Genomic DNA, 13839 nt, shown 5'->3' on the forward strand with positions numbered 1-13839 from the left:
TGGCCTGCCTTGAGGCTGTTCAATGCCAGCTGAGCATGCTGCTCCCTCGGCCTGCCTCCTGTGCTCAGGGCTTCGACTCCTGTGGGCTGGCAGACAGAGGGGTGACTTAAGAACAACCTTAGGATGAGTGTAGGCCTCTAAAGGTACAAAAACACCTGGTTAGCCCACAGGCTAGCTTTTATGAACAGATACTTTCTGTTTACTCAGTTGTCTCCAGCTCCTCTTTATAATTTGCTTTTATTTTTAATGCACTGAACCTTGATTCTAAATCTCCCTTCAAGGAGGCAAGCTTGAGCCACCATGCTACTTGCTTCCATGCTGAGAGATTATGTTGGTAAGGGGTGTATGAGGAAGGTCATGCTGAAGGGAATGTTATGTATGTTAATTGCACAATGTATTATTAGGATTTGTATCATTTTGTGTTGACTTCTATGATTTCATTGTCTCTGTTGCCAATACAGCCCCTTTAGTTCACAGCAGTGCTTGTTTACTTTGCATCCCACAAAACTCTGGCTGGCAGTGTGTGTCAGTGTGGCTACAGAGATATGCCTTGCACAGTTCATTTTGCAATGCAGTCCCTTTTAAAGGCTTTCCTGCCAAGTTAGCACATGCTGAGGGCTACTTAGTGTACATCCCCACACTGGAGTGAGAGGGAACTACAGCAGACAGACTCCAGCACTCTTCTGCAGCATGCTAGGCTGCTTTTCCTCTCAAAGGATGTAGATTCCAGGTCACAACATACCAGTAACCCACTGCTGACACCTCACTGACCAGGGATGTTCAGTGCCTCACCCAGTCTAGGCCTACTGTGGTGCAATGTCTCCCAACAGGGAGACTGTAGGATGGGAATAAAGCACTGCCTGAGAAACAGGACAAAACAAGAAGAGGGAGAAAAACTTTAAAACCCAGGAACCTACAAGGTCAAATTACTTTACTTAAAACTCTACAGAAGCAATTCTATCTTGGACAGTTGATAGTACATTCTCTTCTGCAAGTGCTGATTCTCAAAGGCACAAAATGGCTACCAAGTTCTGATGCACTGGAGAGCTAGGCAGATCTCAAAGCCCATGCGCCCAGACCTGAAGTTGTATGCTACCTGCTTGCATAAAAACAGATACATATATCCCATCTGTTTTTGTGAAGGTAGGATTCCTTTGGTCCTCTAAGTCAGGGTGGAGGAGGAAACATCTTTAGCACAGCTCTGAGAACACATAAAATCTTAAGGTCACAGTACCCTTTGGTTCAAAGAGCTTGATGTCCCTTCAGCTTATGGCTGAGGCAGGAGTCAGGAAGGTGGCATGTGTTCCACTAGGGCTAGGCAGAGAGCACCTGCCTGCGGCCACAGAGGTCCTGTCCTCTTCTAAAGGAAGAACATAGTGCCTTCTCACGTCAGGCTGGATGGTCTTGACCGTGTTCTGGGTAAGATGGCATCACCTTGAGTTCTGCTTGACCTGACTTTGAAGTGCAAGTGTGCTGTGATTTCTAGTTTGTCATCTGTCCCCCTCAATTTGCAGAGAAAAATCTTCCCTACAACAAGGCTTGGAGATGATAAGAACAGCATTTTGAAGTCCTGCTCCTCACTCTTGGGGGAGGCACAATGGTGAGAGGAGGAAGAGTTCCTTGCAGGAGACTCATCTGGTCAGCAGGGAGAATTCTTGACTGCAATCACATTGTCCAGCAGGTGTAAATAAGAGCAATCAACAATGTCAGGGCTACAGCAAGGGCAGCATTCTTGCGATTTTCCTTACGAAGCACACTCAGTTCTTTCTCTGGGAAACAAACAAAAGCCTTTCTGTGAAGGTTTGTCATGTTGCAGCTAAATCTCCTTTCAAAACTCTCTTAAAAGCACAAAGCTACTTTGGCCACAGGCAACAACTTTGGGAGCAGTATGCAAAGCAGCCAATTACAGAGTGTGCTGAACAGGAAGTAAACTAGTGCAAACCCTTTCATTTGTTAACTCTCATCCTGACATGCCATAGCTGTGCTTGGGAATACTTCCGTGCCAGACAAGTTCCTGTTTGCAAATGACACTGCTGTAGGCCTCTACTAAAGACAGATTGTGTCATTAGAATAACTGCTTTTCCCTAAGAGAATGAAGGAGACAGAGGGCAGAGAGCTATTTCTACTATCTTCTGCACCTAACAGCCTGGCAGCTTTTTCTAGCACTAAAATTGGCTTAAATACAACTGTGGCCACCTTTGAGTTTTGCAGAATGTGCGTTTCCTTGTGCCTCTGAAGCATGGCTGTGGAACAGGACTGAGCCTGGCCACTCGTTCTGTTGAGGTCTGAAGCTTTTGAGACAGGTCACTTTCCCTTGCCCTGCTTTACAGAAGAACCACAGACGCAGAGAGATAAAGGAAGTGGCTCCTGCGAGGTTGGAGTCCTACTCCCCTCCATTTCATTTCCTTTACCAAAGAGAAGACCTCCAGTCTGGCTAGTTTGGTTCCACAAAACTTTGCTGGGTGGTAGAGACAAGCAGTGAGGCCTACAGCACTAAACACTGCATGGCCAAACTGAGGTCATTTTTTTTGCAGGGCAAAGTTAGGTGGGGACTGTCTCCAGCATCAGACTGCCAAGTTCAACTGCAGTGACTGCACCGGTTACTGCCTCTACAGTTGGCACAAGCAGCCTTCAGCAGGTCCTAAACTGGCATTGGTATTAAAAGAGACTTTTAGCTGTTCTTTTTGCCCCCATTCTTCACATAATGCAAGCACTCATGCAACTGCAGAGCAACCTGCTGAAAGCTGCAGGGCCACAGAGGAGGTGACATGGGCAGGAGGTCACATAGCCTCATGCACAGCAGTGCCAGTTTAAAGTGATGTAGCAATGCCATTGTCAGCAACTGCAGCTCATGGCCTCAAGAGTGTCAGCTGGAATAAGTAAAGATTTATTCACAGGCCATAGCACTGGTCTAAAAAGACGGTACACAGGCACTGTGTGTTCCGTTCCAGGAGGAGCAGCCATCACCATTAGGTGAGGCTGTTGCTGCTGTCTGAGCTGCTGTCAGACTGCTCTGCTGATGGTGCTAGCGCTGGCTGACTGCTGGCTGGTGAAAGCAGGGCACTGATGCTTAGTCTTCTGCTGTCTCCAGTGGCAGCCCCTTAGGGAACAGCCTTCACTCTATTTAAAGTAACGGCTAGTCTTCTGGAAACAGTCCTTTAACATGAGTTACAATTAAAAAGTAGCTGGCCATACCCTGGCTTTCAACTCTAGGCATAAAAGAACACTTGTGCCTCTTTCCCTTGTGTGAGCTCTGGTGCTTGCATTGCTGCAGAGTACTGTCAAGCATGTAACATACTGATCAACACCAGGAGTCTGAAGATGTGCAAAGCAGTATTCCTGATAGAATGGACATGCTCTCAAGTTGTGGTAACTCAGAGGGGACTCTCATTTTAACTGTTTACAGCCGGACTTGCAGCAAAGACCCTGGCTCTCCAGAATTGCAGGCAGCACATCAACGTGAATCCCTATGGTCATGGGCTGACATGCCCCAGAAATTCCCCAAGGAAGGTACACTTTGCCACACTGCTGACAGCTTGCTTAGCAAGCCTCTATTAACAAAAATAAAAGAGGTGGGGAGAGATGTTAAAAGCTATTCAAGCTGATCTGCTAGCTCTGATTATTTAACAACTAGTAATTTGGGGTATGTGAAAGGGACATTTCCCCCCCTTCAGTAATTGATGCTTATTTTTTTTCCTGTGGTAACACAGCTCAAGCAGGAGGATGCAGACTCCTATTATAATATGCTGACTACATTCCCTCAGTCTAGCTCCCTTTGGCTGAACCTAAATTCAAAGGCAGAAGTCAGAGGTGGCAGGAGTTGCAAGACAAAGCTAAGCTGCAGCACTGATCCCATCCAGCCCAGAGGGACCATTTTTAATGAAGCTCTTACCATAGTTGTCAGCTTTGGTCATTAGTAAGTTTCTCTCTCTCTCCAGTGACTTTCTGTAATGAGAAGAGGAGTTCATTACCTGCGAGGCACAACACAGCCTATTTCTTTGCTTACATGATGGAAGAGAGACGGTCCTGCTGCTGGGGATATCTGCTCATAGCATGAGCCTCTCACCCTTCCCTGTGGAGAGATGACAGTATAGAAACACCCAGGCATGCAAGAGAAGAGATGCAGCGGTTTAGATTATTTTTTAGCTTCCCTCAAACTGCTTCCTATCTCTCCTTTCAGGACAGCGTCAGTGTTCCTGAAGCAGCAAGAAAGGGGTCTGTGTGTCTGAGAGCCCCTTCTTGAGTTCTCTCAGGTGGGGTAGGAAATTCTGATGGCTGTTGGAGGGGGGCAGTGTCCCTACAAGGTCTCTGCAGGATCCTGCCCCTCCAGCACATTGGGTTAGTGCTGGAACAGTAATTCTCACTGACAGAAGTCAGGATCCCTGGGTCAGAGGTATCCAATTTACACAAATTGATGAACTCAAGGAAACAAGCTGAATCCAAGCCCAGTAGCAACTAGTTAAACACCTGTTATTACACTGAAAACTCATGATAATAACAGTAAAGACTAAGGCCAACCCAGCCCTGGTCTTAAACTGCAGAAGATGATTAATTAATAGACAGTTTAAAATATAAATGCAAAACAAAATTTCTGAAAGCAGCAGCATTTCCATTATGGTAGTGCGGACACAGTCACTCCTTTCAGACTATGTACATAAATAAACATGCACTAACAAATTATCTCCTAGTTCAGAGAAGGCATAAGTGTAACAGAGTTTGTTGTTCCCCTTGGGGCAGAGCAAGAACCTGTAGGAGGAAAGAGATCTAAATCTATGTGTACAGCTAGTTAACTAAGAGATGGCCAGACAGCAAGCTACATCAGAGCAGCAGGAGAGGAAAGGGCTATTAAAGAGAACCGGGGAAAGGCAATGTGGAGAGGAACCAGGAGGAAGTGAGAGGACATTGACCAACATGACTGAGCTACTACTTGGGAAGAAGCTTTGAGAATGAGACATGGAGAAACCATGACAACAGAACTTCAAAGTGGGAAAGCACAGCTCTCCTTTGTGTACTATGCACTGAATCAGTAATTTTGCTCATGGTACCTCCCTCCAGGGTGTTTCAAATGGTCTGGAACAGGGCAACTGAAGTTCTGTTTCTATCTCCATGCAAACTGTAAATTTCAGAAAAGGCTCTAGGAATCCCTATTTCTAATTCTTTGCTCTAGGCCCTATATTTCAGAAAGAAACCATCATATATTTCATCCTTTCAAGTTATCACAACTGTAGGTTTGGTTGTTGGCCATCTAAGTACCAGACACAGAACACAGACAGTAAGCAAGAAGAATTTAGGCCTAGAAAAGGACTGATGAGTTGAGGAGCTAAAGAGATGAGGGACAGGAAGAGACATCTAAATATGTCTAAATATGGATAGCGATCCAAAACCCCAGTAAAGGAGTGGGGGAGAGTGCAAATGAGTGTTTAACAAAGAAGTTAAACTAAGGCTGATAAATATCAGGGTATGGAGACATCACCACTGCTAAGATCATTTCTAGCGGGATTATGTAGGACATCACTGTAGAGCAAACACCAGGATCAACAGAACAACTCCCTAGGCCCACAGGTGAGCTTCCCAGCCATTTTTGCTATGAGCAGAGCAGTAGGATGCTGGTTACAGAGTCACAGAATATTCTGAGCTGGAAAGGATTGTCAAATCCAACCCTTAAGTGAATGGCCCATACAGTGGACAAACCTGTGACCTTGGTGTTAATAGCACCAAGGTCCAAACAACTGAGCTAATCTCCGGTGACCAAAGGAATGTACTCAAGCAGAGAGATCTGAGAATCAGCTGGGAGATTTAGGATCTCTTGCTTCACATTTAAGAGAAAGTACATTCTGCCTCTGTCTGCTAAGTCCCTGCTTGAGTCCCAGCTCTAGAAGCCAACAGTTGCAACCTCTACAGCAGTGAGAGATTTCAGGGGAATTTTCCCTCTTAGCTTTCCCAAGAAAAGCAATGCATCCATAAATCAAGACACACGTACAACACAGGCACAGGTAATTTCCCTTAGCCTCTTTTGCAGTTGCCTCCCAGCCTGGTCTGGCCCTCAGCAGTAGCTGTTGCACAGGTTCCCTGATTGAACTCATGGAGCTTCGGCAAGGCTTGAACAACAGCGTGCAGCAAGCCTTTGCCAGACTCACAGCGCGGTTTCCTAGCAGGCCAGGAGTCAGATCTGCAAATGAGCTGACAAGTTTGGGGCACTGTGTGTCTGGTTGTGGTGCGGGTTGGAGTTAGGCTGTTAATAAGATAAATCTCTCTCCATGTATCACTGAACTTTTCACACAGCAAGTTCCACACATAAGCTCCAAGCTGGAGGAAGAGTCTTGTCATGGGGAATCACAGATCGCATTCCTTAGAGCCCTTGCTCAGTATTACAGCAGGATGACAGCTGAAGTGCACAGCCACCGCTGTGAAAGGAGGTGGTCATCAATACCTTCCTTCCGGGCTGAGCTTCTCCCTGCGCAGCTTTAAATCCACCTCTTCCATGCTCTGTCTGCAGCGAGCCAGCTTCTCCTCCAGTCCATCGATCTGAAAAACACCAAACCACTCACCATCATTTCCTGACTCAGCTAACAGGAATTCGTTCCTACTCAGTTGAGAAGGTTGGTAGCTCAGCCACTCCACCTTCTTCCTCCCCTAATCAAGGGACGAACCCCAGCTCTGTGTAAAGATCACAGCAGAGAAAGTCCTTCGCCTCCCAGATTAGCCTGTGTTACACCACAGGCAACTGGGACATCATAGCCCCAGGGAGAGACAAGCCAGCCCTGATGCTGCCAGTTGTGCAGTTGGCCAGCACCTCTCTCTATGATCTGTTTCTGCCTCTTCTAGTTTCTTTGCATGTCAGTCCACAAGCAAAGATGTGATCTAAGACATCTTTATGCAATTAAGAGGATAAAAAGAGACTGGCCTAGGCCAAAGTCCGAGGGACAAGGTCTTGATTTAGCACTGAATGAATGCAGAAGTTCATGGGATGTGACTACAAAGCACCCTCAGCTGTCTGGTTGGGTGAAGAGGTGACAGAGGGGAAAGAAACACTGACACCTACCGTCTCTTTTACCCAAATAAACCTACAATAGCAGCCTGCAGAGCATGCTCAAGAGACCATTTGCCACCACCTCCACACATTCCACCTGCACCAAGTTTGGGGAGCACCATGTTCCCACGCAGAAAAACAGTGGTTATCTCCTTTTGTCTCCTCATCAAGTATCCTAATAGCCACCCTCCTCCTGTGTGTTCCTGTGAAGGAGAGTAACTGTGGCTAAGCCCAGGAGCATTGATCTACTTGTGTGCAAATGGATCGCCCAGGAGGGAATCCTACCATGGGCAACACTTCTGGAAATCATTCCTCTCTTCTGCCTGGCAACCAGAGCACAGAAATCTTTAGGAAAACTTCCTCTTTCAAGCTTGCTTCCAGCAGGGAAACAATGGGACTGGTGAGATAATACAAACACAACAACCTAGCCTGAAAGAACACAGCCTTGGTGCCCTGAGGTGAGCCTTCACACACCAGACGCTAAGAGGCAGCACAGTGCTGGGTAAAGTACTGAAGTGGAATAAGCTGCCTGGACATCAACCTCTGAGATGGCCCAGAGCAGCACGAACACTCTTATAAACAGTGATAAGGGAAACAAAGTCAAAGGCAATGATCTCTAATTATTGCTGCTTTGGGGATCACCTCTGTCCTGGGCTCATTAGCAGGAAACACCTTCTGCTCAGGAAAGGCAAGCAAGCATTATAAATAAGCAGTCTGCAGTTGCTCTTACTACGACATTCTCTGTCCCTACTTCCCTTATTTCATGAGACTCAACAAGAGGCTATTCCACCCAACTCTGTCAATGCTTTTACTTATTGCTGACTAAAATCTCCAGATTCCACATAATACTTTAAAAATTTCAACTGGTGTTACTGCTCTTAAATCAAAACCAAAGTTTGGGTCCCCTGCTGGAGAACAATAATTTGCTAATAAACCACATGCCGTAGAACTGCACCATCAGCTTTGCTGAGCTGAGGGCACAAGGGCCAGAAAATAATCAGAAAAAAAAAAGGCAAGGAAGAAGGAACAGATTGCTGAATGAACAAAATACTTTTCCTTCAGAATCTCACTATTTCTTTTCTTCTGGATAGTCTGGGGAATTAGGGGTTGTATGGAAAGATAAGAATGAGGATTCACAGATGTTCTCCATCCACCATGCCTCAGTTTCCCCACTTATAAATTAGGACAATACTATCTGTCTCCTGAAGGTAGTTCCTTTGTGCAAGAAGCCTCAGACAATGCCATTGCCTCCCTTGGGATTTGGGATCAGTTCCTGCAACCCAGGAGTCTCTTGGCAGCTCAGCCATCCACATAATTCTTCAGTGCAGGACAATGCAAAGACAAAAATAGAAAATAAGCAGAGGGAAAAATCAGAGTAATGCCTGGGAATTACTGATTACTCTTTGGGCTGCTGAGGAAACTCAAGGAGGGGGTGTAGTCTGTAGAACTGTAGTACAAGAAAATCTGTAGAGCTTTGGCATAATTCCCTGATGCAGCTTTCCTGGAGAGCCACCCCAGAAGCAGGTGCTCACTTGAGCTTGCTGTGGAGGGAAAGCTTTCCCTCCTACTAATACATGAGAAGGTTAGTTGGGGTAGGTACCAAGGCATACTGGAAGCCTACAGGAAAACAAAGAGCCAAGTTCACTTAGCTGACCCACCCCTGTACTTCACAATGCCTCGTTTTAGTGGCAGTCTCAGCACCGTGTCTCCTAAGTTGCAAAGACAATTCCTCTCCTTTCCATGACGGGGATCCTCTGGGACAGAGCTGAAATGCAGCACTCAGAAAGCTCATGACAACTCCTCAGGTTCAAAGCCAGCAGCAAGGACACAGGACTTCCCTCACAGCAACATCTTTAAGTAGTTCCGGTTAAAAGAGGGGAGTGAAATGGGTGCTTCACATCCAGACAGCACCTTGGGGCACACAGATCTGCCCCTTCAAAGCTCCCCAGGAGACACTCCACAAAGTCAGGTCCCAGCAGCTTTGGAAGCACACAGGGATCTAAGACCAGATGCCTCCTTTGCTCCACAGGTAGGACAAGGCATTGAGATATTTTTGTTGAATTCTGGCTACACTCACTGGCAATATGGAAACCTTTTTAAGCCAGAGACACCTGGAATGGATCTCAACCCAAACTTACTTATGTGCTGATTACAAATCTCATTTGTTGGGACCATCTTGGGCAGGGAGCCCAAAAAGGCTCACATAAAGGGAGAGACAGAGAGAAGAGAAAAAGAAGCAGCTTTGCTTACAGAGTTTAGCTGGATCCCATTTAATACACTTTGTAATGAATTAATAAAATCTTTTTTTCCAGCAGAAAGGCTAAAAGTTCTTTTCAAGAACTGGCATCCACACTCTGCTTTCATGAATTCCCTAATTAAGATACTGGCAAAGAGCCATATCACACATACGTCGACATCCAACAGCATTAGATAATGAGGTTTTCATCTTCTGACCCTCATAAAACAGATCAAAGTCAACTGAAGAGGTGGGGGCAAATGAAAAAACCCTTCCCTGAACAGTCTTTACATGCCTTATCACATGCCAGCACACTTGAGCCATTCTTTTCACAGAAGAATTAATGGTTGCTTCATCCACAAATTTGGCTGGATTATTAACATCAGTCCAGCAGAAACAAGTTTTGTTTAATTCAAGTGCTACCTTGCACTTCATGTACACACTTCCATTTTCTCCACGCTCCTGGAATAATTTTGCATGCTGGCAAATCATTTCACCAGGTGCTCTGCCCACAGCATGCTTGGAAATATTTACCAGATAAGTAGAGAATGATCCACCAGCAAAGTCTAAAATAAATCTTGCAGAACCACCCTCTGCATTGCTGAAGGAGAAACAGCTGGATCCTACCTGCATCTCTTCCTTCAGCCTTGCAGAGACTATCCCATAAGCAGATCCTGCCTCAGCTCAGACCATGGCTTTGCAGGGTTGCACAGACATGACCCACAGCTTTTTGGAAAATTCTGCAAGAACAGCTTTACTGAGTAAACTGTGCTGGCCTTTTCCCTATTCTTTATGCTCTTGCATAGACACTGCCCTGTCACAAGCAGCAATACACATGACAGTGCTTTCTCCAAACACACATACCTGACATTTTGCCTGAGTGCAGGTTGTTTGCTTTCCATTTAATGCATTTTTCTCCTTCCATGATCTTTTCAGTTGTTGTCTGAGCCACAAGTATATCTGTAATGGCTACAACATCCTCTGGCACAGAGTTTGACAGCACAGCCACAGGTTACAGGAAGAACCAACCCCTTCTGTTTGTTCTGAGTTTGTCAACTGCTAGTTTCATTTGACAGCTCTAATTTTTTATTGACAGCGAATGTTCATTCTTTGTTTAAAGCCATAAATAGCATGCAAAGGATATAAACCTATACTGGCTCTCCTTGCAGTCATGTTTTCAAGCTTAAAAGGCTCTGGAATGCTTGGTAGATTCTTGTATGAAAGTTTTCCACACCTTTGATCATCCTTGTCACTCTCCTAAGTTCATTCCATTTTCATTTTTTTTTGCTACAAAATGGACCAGTCCTCCCAGCTTTATTTTCCTGATGAATTTCTTCAAGAGAGTTCTGTGCATCTCAGCACTGTCAATGGGGCTGCCTGGTGAAAGACTAGAGAGCTGTATGAAAGGAGTGGCATGAGTTATGGAGACACATTTATATAATTTTAAACCACATCATTATCAATTACACCTGCAATTTGTAAGTGCAAGCTAATCTGATAAGTGTCCATATGGAAAATTGCATTCATTTAGCATCATGACTTCAGTTAAACAAGCATGGCTCTGCCTAGATGAGGCCTTTCAAAGCTAGACCTGCATCGCGTCACGTTCGGACTCATTTGGAAAGTTTTCTTTACAATCATAACAGCTCAGAAGGTAATATAAAACAGAATAAAGTTTAAATTATGAAATCAGTATCTTGGTCATCATGCATTTTAACACCTGAAACACAGCTCTCTCTTTCCTCTGGCTTAAAATGATTTTGTTTTCTTCCTCCCTAACTTCTACTCAGTACCTTTCTCATCAGTGCATGTGGAAAGAACTTTATCTTTTAGTAGTATTTTTTCACTGAGAGGTTTTCATCTGTAACACACCAAAAAAAGAGTAGTCCTGCAAGCCTTTCAAAGTTAGTGTGTTCCACCATGATAGCTTCTAAAAAAATCAAATCTAAAGCCATTACAAGTTCCCAAACACTTTGCAAGAATTTTCTGTGGCAGGTAGAATCAGTTCCTTTTCATTCTGTGACCAACAGGTCCCTGAGAGGCTCAACCTTTTTACCATCTCTCTTTTAGACTCTACCATCTCAACTCTCCTCATCTGCCACATCTCAAACAACAACCACCAAAAAAGCATTTCAACTCTCCCTGCCAGGTTCACTGAAGGGAAGCTTGGAGAGTCAGCACAGTCTCCTCTGGAATCCCATTGGTGGTTATATTTGGGTTAGAGTGCCCAGAAATGTCTGTGTCTGTTATGAAAGCCCAACCAATGAAACAGACCAGGTAACTATTATAAACTGAACTCCCATTCATATGACATAGTAGGATGAGAAGGGATCTCATCAACACTTTCAAAGGTGGATGCCAAAAGGATGGTGCCAGACTTTCTTCAGTGGTGCCCAGTGACAGGACGAGGAGCAACCGCCATAAACTAAACAAGAAGCTTCACCTCAACACAAGGAAGAACTTCTTTACATTAAAGGTAGCAGAGCACTGGAACAGGTTGCCCAGGGAGGTTGTGGAGTCTCCCTGGCTGGAGACATTCAAAACCCACCTGGACATGTTCCTCTGTCACCTGCTCCACGTGATCCTGCTTTGGCAGGGGTGTTGGACTAGATGATCTCCAGAGATCCCTTCCAACCCTAACGATTCTGTAACACTGGCTGATGACACATATAGTACAAGCCCCAAGTCCTTTCCCTAGCCTTTCTACTCTGGTTATCTTGGTCTCTGGTGCATAATCTCATCTGAAAGGCTTCAGGACAGGGAGGTGACCACTGAGATTGCCTGGATCGATTCTGCCCTCTTTCAGCCATTTTTGATCGACGTTTAGGCTTTTGCCATCCCCAAAGTATCCACAATCCTCATATTTGAACTACGGGCTCTCCACTCCCTCCTCCAAGCCAGCTTTGTTCAGTGGAGGAATGACATATGTTTCAGGGAGGCCTTAACTAAGGTGACTCATTGTTAACACAAATATAGAGGTTAAACAAAGCTTACCAGCAGCCACTCAGGAGATTACAATCACGGAATCACAGGATGGGTCTGGCTGGAAGGGACCAGAGTAGGTCACCTGGTCCAACCTCCCTGCTCAAGAACGGGCACACAGCACAGGACTGTGTACAGAACGGTATCTCCAGTGAGCGCGAGAGAGACAAAACACCCAAGTTCAACAATCAAAAGGCATTTTTAGAAGGGAGGCGAACTGTTAAAACCTGGCTTTTATTTCTAAGGGTTTTTTTCCTCACTCCCCTTCCCTGGAGGGGACCCTTTGACTCTGTATTGGGCAGTTGGCATTTTGCCAGCTCAAACCATAACACCCCTTTTTCTCCTCGCTGTGATTTCCAGGCCCCTCACACACACTGGTTCACCGCCGGGCCCCTCACAAGCAGCAGGCGCAGCAGGCCTTGCCCCGCACACGCCTGACACCGCCGCCCGCACACTGCGCCGGGGCACACAGCTGCCCCGCCGCCCCTCACGGCACTGGCTCAAGGGCTCAGCGGCAGCAGGACGGCTCACCGAGGTGCCGCCCGGCCCGGCCCCGCCGCCCTCACCTCGCAGGCCACGCTCGGCCCCGCTCGCCGCCTGCCCATCGCCCCGCGCCGCCCGGCCGCGCATGCGCAGCGCCCGCCCGGGCCGCCTCCGCCTCGGTGAGGGGCGCTGGGGGAGGCGGTGCCATCTTGATGAGGGCGCTGCTGTCCGGCCCCTCCATCGAAGGCGCTGACCCGGCCCTGGGAGGGCCCTTGACGTGATCGGCCACAGCCAAGAGCCAGCGGCAGCCAGAGCGGTGCCTCCTGCGCTGTGCCAGTGCTGCCCGCAGCCTGCTCTGCCCCTTCCGGTGGTGGTGGATGAGGGATGGTTGGAGGAGGGCCAGCAGGTTGGGAAACTGCGGTGGGACCTCTTGGACCTGCCTCTCCACCCATCAGAGGCCCTTATCCTTTGGTTGGGGGCTCTGCAGGGTGCTGTCTGTCTGGGTGTACCCTCCGGGCCTCCCAGAGGGCAGGCCAAGCTGATCTGAGATGAGCTCAGCTGGTTAAAACTTGGTTGTAGTAATACCAAGGTCATGGGTTCAATCCTCCCTATGTGGGCCATTGACTTAAGAGTTGGACTCGATGATCCTTGTGGGTCCATTCCAACTCAGATAGTCTGTGATTCTGATTCTGATCAGTTGGGTTTCCCTGCAGGGGAGTCAGCACAGTCCTGCCCCACCTTCTGCACTGGACAGGACACTCCATGAGGACACTCCAGCCCAGCTCTGGGGTTGCTGTGGGTTGGGGCTCACCTGGGAGGAAGGGCATCTTGGAAACAAGGCAAAACCAGGGTGGCTGCTTTGCTGCATGTTAGGATCACTGAGGATTTTTTTGGGACATCTGGGGGGTTGCTGAACATCAGAATGGGCTGCCCAGGGAGGTGATGGAGTCACCGTCCCTGGAGGTATTTAAGGAAAGACTGAACATGGCACTTGGTGCTGCGTTCGGTTTGACATGGTGGTGATCAGTCACAGGCTGCACTCGATGATCTCAGAGGTCTTTTCCAGCCTAAATAATTCAGTGATTCTGGGATTCAGATTGTCCATGGG

General features: G+C 46.9%; 1 protein-coding gene across 1 annotated transcript; it reads right to left on the reverse strand.

Annotated features, from left to right (window-relative positions):
• Positions 1-914: 914 nt before the first annotated feature.
• CCDC167 (coiled-coil domain containing 167) lies at positions 915-13085 on the reverse strand. Its single transcript, XM_071576636.1, has 4 exons — positions 12815-13085; positions 6431-6525; positions 3893-3945; positions 915-1769 (listed from the first exon to the last, which is right to left on the reverse strand). Exons 1-4 carry the CDS (start codon positions 12851-12853, stop codon positions 1666-1668), a joined length of 291 nt encoding a protein of 96 aa, XP_071432737.1. The 5' UTR covers positions 12854-13085; the 3' UTR covers positions 915-1665.
• Positions 13086-13839: the final 754 nt, after the last annotated feature.

This window comes from Pithys albifrons, chromosome 2 (genome assembly GCF_047495875.1).
Source record: "Pithys albifrons albifrons isolate INPA30051 chromosome 2, PitAlb_v1, whole genome shotgun sequence".
Taxonomy (NCBI): domain Eukaryota; kingdom Metazoa; phylum Chordata; class Aves; order Passeriformes; family Thamnophilidae; genus Pithys; species Pithys albifrons.